The sequence below is a fragment of the Schistocerca cancellata genome, chromosome 1, assembly GCF_023864275.1.
Source record: "Schistocerca cancellata isolate TAMUIC-IGC-003103 chromosome 1, iqSchCanc2.1, whole genome shotgun sequence".
Lineage (NCBI taxonomy): Eukaryota > Metazoa > Arthropoda > Insecta > Orthoptera > Acrididae > Schistocerca > Schistocerca cancellata.
This window is the reverse complement of record NC_064626.1, coordinates 231,883,334-231,898,740: the sequence shown is the minus strand read 5'-3', so window position 1 is coordinate 231,898,740 and position 15,407 is coordinate 231,883,334. Positions and strand designations below refer to the sequence as shown.

Genomic DNA, 15,407 nt, shown 5'->3' with positions numbered 1-15,407 from the left:
CAATCGTTGTGTACAAGTTTTGTGAAAAAAATATTGAAAACATTCATTTTCACTTTATTGACAAAAATGAAGGTGATTTGCTGCGGTTAAAACTAGAAAACAGTTTTTCAGCAACCCAAACCATTCCTGGAACAAGAAGTTTTCATAACTTCAAACCACTTCCAACAAACAACCTTGAAATTAGGACTACAGATAGTGTAAAACCCTCCTTAGTCTTTTCTTTCCATTCTTCTTCTGATTGGGTTCGTGTTGAACCATCCATAAATAGCCATGTGGCTGCAAATTATGATGGTAACTGGTACTTTCGACTGGTAAAAACAATATTCAATGATGAAGAAAATGCAGAAATTCTATTTCTACATCCTTCAGGACCAGCTGCATCATTTTATTGGCCTGATGGAGAAGATTCTTGCATAGTGCCTTTGGAGCACATAGTCCGTGTAGTAGACGCACCTCAATCAAGCGGCACTGGAAGAATGTATTACTTCAAAAAAGACTGTATCAAAAGATCTGAAAGCTCTTGGATGAAGTGGAAAAACAGTTTGAATCAGCATTAATGTTTATTAAAAAGACAAAATTACTCAAAAAATTCAATGTTTCGAGCAATCAGTTGGGTTATACATAAGTGTTGTAAGTACACTATCTTTGTACATAATTCTAATGTAATCTACTATAATTAATAAACATGTTAAAAAGCCATCATTATTTTTGTTTTATCAAGTAGCCTATATGTTTAAGAGTAAATTAAAACTAATTTGAGCATTCTATCAGGTCTGAGACTCTAGATATTGCAATTCTTATAAAAAACAAAACATCCGTTAAAAAAAGAAAAAAATACAGTTTTTTAGCAACCCACTTAGATAATGGAGAATGGACATAATGTAGTCCCAATGTGACAGATGTAGAGGAATTATAGTCAAAGTTCAAATTGATTGTGAATCAGACTCTGGAGACATATGATCCAAGTAAAGGATTAAACAGAACGAAATTTGCACTCTGCAGTGGAGTGCACTGAAATGAAACTTCCTGGCGGATTAAAATTGGGTGCTGGACCAAGACTCAACTCGGAACCTCCTGTCCTCACAACTTTACTTTGGCCAGGAAGGTAGGAGAACGAGGTACTGGGTGAAGTAAAGCTGTGAGGATGGGTTGTGAGGTGTGCTTAGGTAGCTAAGTCAATAGAGCAAATGCCCACAAAAGGCAGAGGTCCCGAGTTCGTCTTGGCCCTGCACACAGTTTTGATCTGCCAGGAAGTTTCAAGTGGATTAACCCTCAAGCAGGTGCACTGTTTTTCATAAAGTGAGCAGGTACGCGGTGTACTTTGTACACATGTAAAGAATAGCAGTCTTTGTTACCAAGGTAAACATGTATTAGCAAAATCAATATTTAACACTTTCGAGATGAGCAACGTAGCTCCTACGTCGGTCCGACAGTACCCCAAAAAGACGATCGATGTAGCTCCTACATCGGCAGATTATCAGTGATGTTAATGGCTCCCAGCGCATGACTTCCATATTCTGTACATTAAAAAGTACCTTCTGGTTATCCTAGTACCAAGAAAAAATTATAGATGGCAGCATATGTCACTGTTGGAGGTGGTACAGGAGTATATTTTGAGTCATTTGCTTTGCCGCGTTCACGCTCAACTTAACAACAGGCTTGCGGCAGTTCGAAACTTTAGATTGTTGTCGGCTGATAGCCTTGCGAGATGAAGAAATAGAATTTTTATTGAACAATAGTGGTTCAGAATTAGATGAAGAAATTGCAGATTTTGACATTAGTGATGGTAAGCTATTTATTGTCCGAATTTTCCGTAATTCTGTGGTTTGATTCCTGGTCAGAAAAAAGATAATTTTTTACGAATTTTCTTATAGATGAAAACAATACCTTGGACGGTCAACCGTCAGGAAGACCTGAAAATGAGGCTGTTGACATCGTTGTCACAACAAACACAACTGGTCATTGCAATTTGCCATATTCTTCTGGCCAGTGGACAGATGACGACACAATCACTCCCCAGCTTCCTGTTTTTTCTGAATCCTGTGGGATTCAAGATGGGATTGACCAACATTTTTCAGTGTTTGATTGTTTCACGTACTTTTTCGTTGAAGAACTGGCGAGACTGATCAAACGAGAGACAAACCGCTACACTAGAATGACAATAGAGACACTAAGTGCTACAGGAAAACTGAAGCCTCAGTCAGTGTGGCATAAGTGGACAACAGTGAAACTCAGTGTACTGTATAAATTTTTTGGTATTATTTTGCATATGTGCCTAGTCAAGAAACCAAAACTGTCTGACTACTGGTCAACAAATCCCGTGTTGCAGTCCTCATTTGCGGCAAAGTGTCTGCCAAGAGAGAGATTTTTGTCAATTCTACGAATGTTACATCTCGTAGATAAAGCAACATATATTCCTAAAAACCAGGTAGGTCACGATCCTATTCATAAGGTAAGACCTATATTCGACAGATGTGTGACCCAAAGTGGAAAGGCTTACAAGCCAGGTGAAAATATTACTATAGATGAAGGAATTTGCCCTTTTCGTGGTAGACTGAGTTTTAGAGTGTGTATGAAAACTGAGCCTAATAAATATGGTGTAAAATTTTTTATGCTATGTGAAAGTAAAAGTAGGTATGTCTTGAACTGTGAAATTTATTCTTGGAAACAGTGTAATGCCGATAACAGCATTTTACACATTGTAGACAGATTGTGTCATTCGTTTCATAATAAAGGTCTCACATTATACATGGACCAATTTTACACCAGCTCTGATTTACTGGATTATTTGTGTGTGTGTGTGTGTGTGTGTGTGTGTGTGTGGCGGGGGGGGGGGGGGGGGGGGGGGTGCTAAGGCAGTTGGTACTGTGCAGAAAAATAGTAAAGGACTACCAAGGGATCTTTTTGGCCAGAAACTGAAAAAAATGAACCTGTTTCGCAGATGAGATCACTTGCTGTTTGTAAAATGGAGCGGCAACAGAGACGTTTTTCTTTTGACATCAATGCATAAAATGACAGCAACAAATGTCAGTGTAAAAACTAAATTTGGAATGGTGGAGAAAATGAAGCCAGACTGTGTTTTGGACTACAATAGTAAAAAAAATCTGGTGTGGATCATAGCGACCAGTTAATGGCGTACTATCCTTTTGAACGAAAACAAATAAAGTGGTGGAAAAAGTTTTCTTTCACATTTTCATGCTCATGGCTGTAAATTCATACATTTTGTACAAAACGTCGCGAAATACAAGCAAACATCTGGTTGAATACATTACAGAGTTAGCAGAGAACTTGGTTCACAAAGGTGGCCTCTTAGATTCGTGCACTTCTCAATAGTTCACCCATCAACAGACTAAGCGGAAGACATTTTCCAAAATTAATTCCATCCACAAAATTGTCTAAGTGGCCCCAGAGAAGGTGCAAAGTATGCACAGAAACAAGCAAGGCCAGATATGGTAAAGTTTCAAGGAAAGACAAGCGATATTATTGTGAAACCTGTGATGTAGGGCTTTGTTTTCCAAAATGTTACGAAACATTTCATACAAAAGCCACTGTAACAATGTGATTATTAATAAAATAAAAGTTCATATTTCAACAGTTATTCATTTAAAACTAACAACTTCAATCCTATGTCCATTAGAGGTCGTAAAACTTTTTTTTTTTAATTTTTTATTTTTTTTTTATTTTTTTCCCCACTGTGAAAACAGCATACTCTCAAATTAATATACAACTCTTGTCACTAACATAAATATTTATTTCTTTGCAGTACTCTGAAGGGAATCGACATAGTTTTTAAATGCAAAAGAGCAATCTATTTTCTGTGGTATAGAATCTGCTGTAGAAAATTCAGAAAAACTGTGAAATCGCTCAGTACCAGCCGGTTGAGCGTCCACACTCGCACTCAGTCCTCAAAGTATTAATATTAGTTTAATTAAACAACAATAAAATAAACTTACATAATCTGAGCTAAAGCACTGTTAAAGTAAATAATAATGAAATAAAATTTCATTATATCATTCTGTTGCTGTGGACAGGCCACAGTAATGACAAGCTAGAAAAATTAATCAGTGCAGTTGCATCAGATCCTAGCCATTGGCTTACTCGATTACTGATTACCTCATAGACAACTGCCTTATTGTGCAGTTGTGCTGCTAGCTCGTAATCTAGGTCATTTGTAAATTTGTTCTTCCATTATTTTATATTTATACTGCTCACTTGGCAGCATGACAACATAATTTATCACTGTGTTAACAGAAGCAATGATCAAGGAATAGGTATGGGCTTGTAATTGTGAAACAACAGTGGAATGGTGCAAAACAAAATTTATTTATGGTTGGTGCACTTTATACATAGGTGCGCCCACTCGAGAGTGAACGACAGATAGGACCCTCTGTGGTGTAATAATAAAACTTGGAAAATGCTGTGGAAACAGATTGGTGTGGTTCAAAAGAGATCACTCAAATGTTTTCAGGCAAAAGTTAGTAGAAATTCATGCATCTGTAAAAAGATCAATTTGCGAAGCATACAACTACTTCCACCATTATATTGTAGCGAAGGATCTTGCTGAGAACACAAGAAAATTATGGTCGTACATAAAATCACTAAGGGAAGGCTTCTACCCAGTCATTTGTTGAGCAGTCTGGGATGGATATAGAAGACAGCAGAAAGAAAACTGAAATTTCGCTTTTAAGAAATCATTCGCACACAAGAATCATACAATACATCCTTTGACTGATATACACACTGTCACATGGAGGACATGGAAATAAGCATCTGTGGTCTAGAGAAGTAACTGAAAGAGCTGAAAACAAGTAAGTTACCAGGATCAGATGGAATACCAATTTCGTTTTACAGAGAATACTCTGTGACATTTTCCCCCTACTTGGATTTATTGTGAGTCTTTCACAAAGCGCAAAGTCCAAAGCAGCTGGAAAAAAGCACAGTTTATCCTCTATATTTAAAGAATGGACCTGCATAATTGCAGACAATAACTGTAACATGGGTTTGCTGCAGAATTCTTGAACACATTCAGAGTTTGAGTATAAAAAATTTCCTTGAGACAGAAAAGCTTCTGTCCACAAATCAGCACAGTTTTAGAAAGCACCGCTCGTGCAAAACTTGGCTTGCCCTTATCTCACGTGATAGCCTATAAGCCATGGATGAAGGGTAACAGGCAGATGCCATATTTCTAAATTACTGGAAAAGTGTTTGGCATGGTGCACCACTGCAAACTGTTGCTAGAAGTCCAAGTGTACAATTTAGGTTCCCAGATATGCAAGTTGCTTGAAGACTTTTTACGTAATAAAACCTGGTATCTTGCCCTTGGTGGCGAATGGTCATCAGAGATGAGGCTGTTATCAGGAATGTCCCAGGGAAGTGTGATAGGACCACTCTTGTTCTATATATACATATATTATCTGATGGACAGGTTGAGCAGCAATTTATGTTCATCTGTTGACAATGCTGTGGTGTATGGGAAGGTGTCATCGTCGTGTGGCATGTGTATACAAGCTGACTTAGCGCGAGTGCTGGGAACTGTGTCACTTCAACTGGCCATAAATAAATATAAGTAATAAATACAGCTGCAGGTATTACTGCTGCACACTTTTGTATTGTCTCTCATTGTTGTTCATTTAGCATTTCCAAGATGCTCTTGTACTGAATAAACAAACCTCTGACAAAACATGCAGCCCTAGTTTAACTTATCATGTTTGACTCTTCTCTTTATATTCAATCCTACCTAATATAGGTCCCACTCTAAGGAACAATAATAGAAAATCAGTAAAACATGGATTTTGTATGTTTCAATCGTTGTCGTTGAATCAATTTCCTTCTGGTCCTTCCCATGTATACCAGTCTTGTATCACTATTCTTACATTTAGATTTTGAATGGGTCTTGTTCATTAAAACACACTACTTACTCCTGTCCATTTAAATACATTACATTACACATGTTGCTGTTTAAAGGGCCAGCCGGCAGTCCGAGCACCTAGTGTAAAGCTTGTGTAAATCTTCCTGCATTTGTTAATCGAATTATTAATAATTAGTTGTTTGGCAGAAGCTGCTTGTTTAGAGGATTGTTCTGTGCTATGAAAAATTTGTGAACATAACGTTCTGTACAACAGCATCAACTATTTTCACATTTCTCAGTTTTGAGAATGATGTGTTAACTTCTGTTTGCTAGGAACTGTTCAATTCAGTCTCAAAGGTGGCCCAGTATTCCATTAACTCATATTGTATTCATTAGGTAATAGTCCGGAACTGTATCAGATACTGTGTGAAAGTCAAAAAACACGTCAACAACTTAGTTACTGAAACTTCCTGGCAGATTAAAACTGTGTGCCCGACCGAGACTCAAACACGGGACCTTTGCCTTTCGCGGGCAAGTGCTCTACCATCTGAGCTACCGAAGCACGACTCACGCCCGGTACTTCGGTAGCTCAGATGGTAGAGCACTTGCCCGTGAAAGGCAAAGGTTCCGAGTTCGAGTCTCGGTCGGGCACACAGTTTTAATCTGCCAGGAAGTTTCATATCAGCGCACACTCCGCTGCAGAGTGAAAATCTCATTCTGGGAACTTAGTTACTGCTATGTATTCCAGTCAAGATCTTGTGGATAGACAGAGGAAGCTGACTTTCACATGAACACAGTTTGTTGAAGCCATTTTGATTCCTGCAGAAGGGGCCGTGTCATCCTCAGGAAGGTCTCTGTACATCAAAAGCTCAAACTGTCTATTTTGATGGATATATTGTGTTCGTAATGTGTATCCCTTTGTACTAGATTGTTTTTTCTTTTATTGGTAAATATAGTGATTGTGATGCATAATTTTTAGATTTAAAACTTAAGTGTTGAGTGACTTCTTCCTGTAATATTTTTCTTTCTGTTTGGAAACAGATTGAAGTTGGTGAAGCAGATCTTCTGGACACTGCAGTAATGCCAGAGAGCCCAAAAAGGCGTCGACTTGACACAGATATTGCTGAGTGTGAAGACTGCAGTGAAGTTCCTTCCTTTGACCACTGCAGTAATAAAGCTGCTTATGCTGAACAGCAAGCATTGGTGAAATCAGATGATACCAAGATATTGCAGGATGATATCATATTGTTATCACAAAAGGAGGGAGAGCTGGAAGATGAAGATGAACTAGTGCAACAGCAAGTGCAGGAGGAAGAAGAGGAGGATGAGGAGGAGGAACAAGAGCAACAGCAGCAGCACTCTCAAGAAGAAGAGGAGGAAGAAGATGAAGAAGAAGAAGAAGAGGAAGAAGAAGAAAATGAACAGGAGCAGCAGCAGCAACAACAACAACAACAACAACAACAAGAACGAGAGGAGGAGAACAGTGAAGTAAGCAAGGAGGAAGGAAATGACGAGCAGGTTGACCAGCAAGACCAGCAGAAGCAATTGCATTCGCCGCAGAAACAGCAAGATAATAAACATGAACAAAAATGTGGGTGGGAAGAAAATGAAAGGAAAGATGAGGATGGAGAGGAGGCAGAAAGAGAGGTTGAAGAGGAAGAAATAATGGAGGAGGAGGAGGAAGAAGAAGAAGGGGAGGAAGAAGAAGAGGAGGAGGAGGAAGAAGATGGCGATGATGAGGATGATTGTGAAGAAAGTGAAAAGAGTGATCAACAGAAACACCAAAAGCAACAGCTACATCACCAGAATGATGAAACAGAAGACGAAGGGTTACGAAAAAATAGGACCAGAGAACAAGACGTGGTAGTTTGTGGTGAAAGTAATAGTGATTCCAGAGATGTTATTCTTTTAAAACCGAGGACAGAAGAAGTGTTAGATAAAATTTCGTCACCTGTGGCTATGTCGGACAATGCTGTGACTACTCCAGTGTCAGAAGCATCAGACCTGGTGCACAAACAAGATAAACAGATGGCTCCCAGTATTGTCACAGATCCTGCTACATGTTTACTCCCAGAAAATGCTGCGCCATTAGTTGCAGAGGAGGTCAGTCACTTTCCTACCCTTTCTTTCTGTTATTCCAGTAGAAGAATATATTTTGTGTGTTGGTACATGGCTGCTGAACTTTGATAACTGTAGAAATTTGATGAACCTTCATCAACACTTACAAATACGTGCAAGACATAAGTGGAGACCCTTTTATGCCCCCAACAACCTGTGCTCAGACACACTGATTGCACATCATTCAAGCTGTTGCCTATTGTATCAGATTTAATTTCAACTATCCTAAATGGAGTGTGATACTTTTAATTCAAACGAAAATGAAGTTTTAAGTGAAGACAACAAAAATTCTTCTGTAAGAAATTGTTCCCCACTCCCTCTAACCTCATCTGCAACCTCGCAATCATCTCTCCCTATTTCTGGGATTCTCCCTTGCTGTGTTGAGAAGTACATTAGTGTTGGTGAAGAAAATTTCAAAGCTTTGTTCCATGTTGGTGATTCTGAAAATGTTTGACCTAACACATAATGTTACTGATAAGTGGTGGTATTCTGTCGCTCTATCACTCGCATGGCCAATTATGTCCTCACCGCAGCATTAGGTTTACCAATACTCTCGTTGCGATGCCCACTAGTAAAACTCTCTCTGAGTGCAAAACACTTATTTTAAATTTATTTCATTCCTTGCTGAATGATGCCAATGTCACACAATTCTCGCTCAGAAAATTCAAAGTGAAATAGTTGTGAATATCAAAGCAGCAACAGTCAAATAATTATATCCTTGTGGAGGATAATGTACTTCCAACTTTGATCGACTATGAAGAGAATGTGCCGATCTTACTGTCTGTCAGATCTTACTGGCTGTCTCTAGTGACAGCTCTTCAGTTATATGGATCAGGTTTGACTCCTCTACTAGCTGTCATAGGCCTTTCACAATTTTGTCCATCACTTTCTCTCTGGGTGTACCTGCCATACTGCTCCACCACCATAATGTATATGGTAAAGTTACACTAATGATATATGTGCTTGTTAAACTACACATTTAATTAAACTTGCCAAGTTTTAGAATTTCCAAAATGTAAATGTGTGTGCACCGGGTTTCTTGTGTATTTTTTACAGTGTATCCAATATTCATGTAGCTTATAGATTCTTTCAGTCTATTAACTGAGCACATTTATGTTCTGCGCATGGCGCAAAAAACTAAACTGTACCTCCTTGAGTACCCCCCAGTGAAAGCAAATTAATGTCAGCAACCTCTTCATTATGCAGTTTACATCATACTTTAGAACAACCCGCAGTCCAAAGATTGTTAAGCTGTGAATGAGGGTGACATGTAAGTTTTGTGTAGTTATAAATTCTAGCAAGTAAAACTCGTTGTTCATTCTAGCTTTGTTCCACTGCTACACAAGATGGAAGACTGTCTTAAGTTAAGATTCAGTAAGATATCAAAACGAACCTCATTTCAAAAATTAATTTTGAAATTGAAAATCTCATGTAAAGACATAAAATCTGTGAAGTAGAGCTGCTAAAGATGGACACACACACACACACACACACACACACACACACACACACTCTTCCTGTGGACACCATCATCATCATCATCATCATCATCTGATTCAAATAAATATTTGATCAGCTAGTAAAATCCAGATAACCATGCTTTTTTCCTTGCTAGTGGACTGGTACTCATTTGCTGCAGTGTCTTCAGTGCTAGAGGCTAAAGAAAGCTAGAATACTGCTCATTTTTTATGTATTGACCAACAATATTTCTTCTTTAAACACCAATTTATTTAAGCTTCTTTGTTCACTGAGTTACTTATTCTGAGAGATATATATATTATAGTCGTATCACCACTGTTAGGATACAGATATCTTCCACAACAAGATTACATTTTGACATGCAAAATGACTGAGAATGTAAGATAGAATGACAGTTTTACTACTTCATTTGTTCTCCTTCTACAATGACACTACTGTTATTGTGAGTGCCATTCTTCCATGGCTGGAACAAACCTCCAAAGCACATTGTCCAAAAACAAGCAGCAAGTGGACATCATTCTGTCTTGGAGATGTGCTGTGCCCAAGTACCTTGCATTATTTGGCATTCAGTTAAAAGATGTTGAGAAGTTACTTTCTTTAAATAACGAATAACTATATTTAATTTTTTTTATGCTTTTGTTGGTGTATAGTTTTAATTCATTTTTAAATAAACTCTTGCTTTAAAAAGCGATTGTATTGTGTTCTCCTACTTGTCGATCTTATTCACCTTGAAATAATTTGCTTGCTATCCCGTACTTTGATGCATCAGTTGCAGACTTGAATGGTTAATGCATTACTGGGTGTTTCAGTATGGGTGCTTCTATCAAAGCTTGCTTGGTATTCTGAAACACTTCTGATGTCCTCTCATCCCATATCCACATTGATCTTTGTTTTAAAAGGGATAATCATCATGGATCATTCATCGGTTGACACCTGGTGAAACATCTGTAATTATTGTAATAAAAAATCATACAATTCCTGTGTTTGTTCAATTGTTAGAACATTTGACTCCCAAGATTTTACCTGTATTTGTTTTCAGAGTTCCTCGTAGTTCTCCATGTTACAATTAGTATTCATTACTTTAGCTGTTGCTAGTAAATGAACCTTATCTGCTGATAAATTTGGCTTAATTGTTTGTTTATTACTCTCTACTCTATACACGGAATCTCCCCATGCCCAGTACAGCTCATTAGTTTTGATACTTAACAATATTTTAAGTAACCAGTCTATCTGTAGTAGTATATTCAGATTTATATTAGGAACCACTAATTTAAAATTATTAGATGTTATCAGCGAATTCATTTCTTCCTTTATTAATTTTTCTTTACTTCCAGTAATCCCCACTGTATATATACCAGTTAAGGGTAGTATTGACCTCGAATTCCTGTGTCACATTTTTGCTAGGAAATCTTGGGGTATCAATAAAACTTCCTGCAATATCTGTATAAATAGTTACATTGCTATCAAATGCATTCTCGACTATCATTGGTTTAATATGGTCTTCACATTTTATTTTTACTTTCTTCCAACAACCACGTGTGCTTTGGTATGATGTGGGTGGAAGCAATTAGCCTCACCATGTACGGGCCTATGGCTGCATCCTCGATCCTAGCCCTTACATCAGGATGTTTCTCGTTTCCTGACATTGGAATAGAGTGAGATCCATTTGAAGACACCTGATCCAGAAAAAAACCATGTTAGAGGATATATGGTTGTCTAAATTATTTGTGGTATTGTTTGATTTGCCATATATCGTGTTGTTTCTCTGATTGTTGGTCCTTTTATTTACATGACAAAAGTTACATTCTTCTTTTGTTTTGAAATTTTGATAGGTAACAATTATCTACACTGCTTTCGCTCCGATTTTGTGACTGTGTGTAATTCCCCCATTCTTTATTAAATGTATCCAGGCCTTATATAAAGGTTAGATCATTGATAGTGGTCCTGATATCATATTTCTTTCCTCACATAGTAAGGTAGTCTCCTAATAAAAATCTTTACCAATTGTGTCCCCTAATGGCTTATATAAATATTTAGATCTAGTTAAATGCCCTCAGAATATTTCTTATAACTACACCATGTTCTGTTATATTATTTGGGATCAAGCAATTCTAGTATCCTGTGTACTGGGTGATCAATACTTTATTTTGGTTTTTTCCTGGAAATTTCCCAAGATTTAACTCTTCTGAATGAGTGGTTCCCTATTCCGCCATGTCACCTACTGAGTAATTAAGTTCAAAATATATTTTCTTGGAATCTTTCCACCTCTTTGGTAAAGATGTGGAGAACACACTTACAAAGTAGATTGGATGTATATCACCATCTGGTTTAAATGCAGGAAACTGTTTGGACAAATTTGTCCTATTTGTTAGTTGAAATCTCCTGATAATCTGTTACTATCTTTAACTAGCCTTTTTTTCAGTTCTCAATTTTTTTCTCTACTTCCTGCTCTTTAATTTTTTATCAAATCTCCTTTAGAATTAGGTGTACTGACAGTTGAGTCAATTTGCTCCTGTACCTTCTGCTCGACTACGTCATTTATTCAGTTCTCCAACCTAGTAAAAGTAGTTTGGGAACCAATAGTCACATTAGCATCCCTAGTCTGCTGTAATACATTCAGCCTTGCCTGGGTATCTGAGATTTGCTCATTAATACTGTTAAACTCCTGCTCTGTAAATTATTTCTTTGTTTCAAGTCATTAATATAAGAAATTGCTCATTAACCTTATTTCATACTAGATCACATTGTTCACCTCTGTATGTAATTCCCTTTTTAAAGTATTGCAATTACAAAATCTTAGTATCACTATTACCTGTCTTACTGCTTCCTTTGAAAGGGCTTGAGCGCTTTCCTTCTCCATCCTTCCCTAATCTGAGTTTGTGCTCTGCCACTGATGACCGCATTGTCGAGGGGATGTTAAACACTGATTTCCAATAAGAACTAGCTTAGTCTCACAGCATTACCAAAACACAAGCTTGTACTACTAAGATCACACAGCCACACTCAATAGAAAAATAAATCATTTATCACAGGAAGATCACCCAAGCTGTGTAGGCGCCTATGTTGTTGTGGTGAACTGCTGGTGTGAAGGTAATGGGGAACTACAGTTTTAACATGAAATCAGGAAAGTCATTCAGAGGTGAAGGCCAGATTAAAATGAAGACTGAAAAACCCATAGTCTATCAGATTCAGTATCATGACTTATCCATTTCCAGGCACATGCTTTACCACTAAATCACCAGGCCCAACATGTACATACATAGTTCATCTATAAGTTTTGATGAGCGAGTTTGCAAGTGTCAGAATGACATATGATTGTATCTTTTGATTATGGAACATAGACTCTAGTATTTGACAGAAAGTTCATCTTGGTACATGTACCCATTCCTGGTGAAAAAGGGGCCTTTAACAGCCAGACAAGAAATGTCAAGAAATATTTTTTGTATGATATAATTACAAATTAACAAATTTGGGATTTTTTCCCCTTTACTTGTACTATGAAACCTTACTTTTTGCCAAATTTTATGATTGTAATTCAACCGGAGTAACCCTGTGAGTTTTGGTGGGTGAGTTTGCGAGTATCAAAATATGACATAAATAGTCATATCTTTTGATGTCATTGTCTTAGGGGCTTAAATTTTTTACACTGCCAAGGGACCATAAGCATTAGTATCTGACATAAATTTCAAACAATGAAAATCAGGATGGAATGTAACAATATTATGAAAATGGTAGTTTCTATTCACGATATAGCAGAGATGAGAGTTGCAGATAGGCACAACAAAAAGACTGTTACAGAGTAAGCTTTCAGCCAACAAGGGCTTTGTCAGAAATAGATATCACACCTATCCACCCCCCCCCCCCCCCTCTCTCTCTGTCTCTCTGTCTCTCTGTCTCTCTCTCTCTCTCTCTCTCTCTCTCTCTCTCTCTCGTACTGACATAAATTTCAACTTAATACCTATACCCATTTCTTAGAGAAAAGGTTCTTGACAGTAGGATGGACAGACAAACAGACGGACAACAAAGCAATCCTCTAAGGATTCCATTTCTACTTATTGAGATACAGAACCCAAAAAGTTAGCAGTTTTCAGTTACTGTTATTGCACATAATCAGGTGAAGCTTGATTTTTAAAGAGAATGTTTGTAAGAACACATTTGCAAGATAGATTGCAACTATGCATAAATGCCACGACATGTCAGTATAGTCATGATATGTTCTGGCACTGCATCAACTATGGGCCATTGAATGTTCTAGAAGATACATCCTGCATAAGCCTATGGCCACAGAGGACTCAGCTAAGGTACCTAGCATTTTAGAACAAAGAAACATGTATCTTTGTTTGCTGTTGTGCGGAAAAACATTGCAGGTTTAGATTAGGAAGTGGACGTTTTTGAACTATGGTTCCATAAGATACTGATAGAGGTTGGTCATAGACTGTCATTCATGACTGCCAACCTTGGCAAACAATAGTGTGATATCTGTTACCAGATGCTTTGTGCACTCCATTTTGCTGTGGGTTATGCATAGCTTGTTGTTTTCTTTCCTAATTTGTAGTATGACTCTCACAACACCAGAAGGTATTGGCGAACTGTATAACCATGTATCAGTTCTGCTTTCGCACAAGCAAGGAACACGGGTGTAGGCCCATTGCCTGCAAGAGTAATTCTGGGTTCATTCCTCTCCCCTCTAATGGTCAAAATTCTCATTTGTTTATGCTCATGTCTAACAGCCACATTGTAGTGGCTACATGTAGAGCAATTGGAAGACAAAAACAATCAATATATTTTGACCAGGCCATGGAGTCAAGGTTGCGTCTCAAAAGGAACAGTCAGTTGACGAAAGTATAAAAAGAGCCAGAAGAAGAAGAAGAAGAAAAGCAAAGACCGTTTTGGCAAAACTGTTGAAGTTTGTGCATAAAAAGAGGGATGCGAAGTTTGTGAAAAACAGTTGCTGTTTTTTCTCAAAATAGATGCTAATACTAACAAAAATAGATGCTACATTTTCAGGCCTCTACCTTGGGCTATCCTCAGGTTTTGTACGTTTCGCACATTTAGCATTAATGTGTCACTTTCGTAAGTTAGTACTGGCAGTTCATGCTGGTTATAAATGTACTGGAAGTTTACTTCCAGGTGTGGTATTACGTTTTTGTAGGTAACTCAGTTTTCAGATGTCTACATCTACATCCATATACTCCGCAAGCCACCTGACAGTGTGTGGCGGAGGGTACCTTGAGTACCTCTATCGGTTCCCCCTTCTATTCCAGTCTCGTATTGTTCATGGAAAGGAGGATTGTCGTTACGCTTCTGTGTGGGCACTAATCTCTCTGATTTTATCCTCATCGTCTCTTCGCGAGATATACGTAGGAGGGAGCAATATACTGCTTGACTCTTCGGTGAAGGTATGTTCTCAAAACTTCAACAAAAGCCCGTACCGAGCTACTGAACGCCTCTCCTGCAGAGTCTTCCACTGGAGTTTATCTATCATCTCCGTAACGCTTTCGCGATTACTAAATGATCCTGTAACGAAGCACGCTGCTCTCTGTTGGATCTTCTCTCTCTCTTCTATCAACCCTATATGGTACGGATCCCACACTGCCAAGCAGTATTGAAGCAGTGGGAGAACAAGCGTACTGTAACCTACTTCCTTTGTTTTCGGATTGCATTTCCTTAGGATTCTTCCAATGAATCTGTCTGGCATCTGCTTTACCGATGATCAACTTTATATGATCATTCCATTTTAAATCACTCATAATGCGTACTCCCAGATAATTTATGGAATTAACTGCTTCCAGTTGCTGACCTGCTATTTTGTAGCTAAATGATAAGGGTTCTATCTTTTTATGTATTCGCAGCACCCGTGTCTACATTGAGATTCAATTGCCATTCCGTGCACCATGCATCAATTCGCTGCAGATCCTCCTGCATTTCAAATTTTCCATTGTCACAACCTCTCGATACACCA

At 38.0% G+C, this 15,407-nt stretch overlaps 1 protein-coding gene across 2 annotated transcripts in view; it reads left to right on the top strand.

The window, feature by feature from the left end:
* Positions 1-15,407, top strand: part of LOC126169809 (uncharacterized) — a 149,484-nt gene that overhangs the window by 121,423 nt on the left and 12,654 nt on the right. For both annotated transcript variants that reach the window (XM_049920674.1, XM_049920673.1), the window contains one exon: positions 6,890-7,951. In XM_049920674.1, coding sequence (XP_049776631.1) covers positions 6,890-7,951 — 1,062 coding nt within the window. The remainder of the gene's footprint in view (positions 1-6,889; positions 7,952-15,407) is intronic.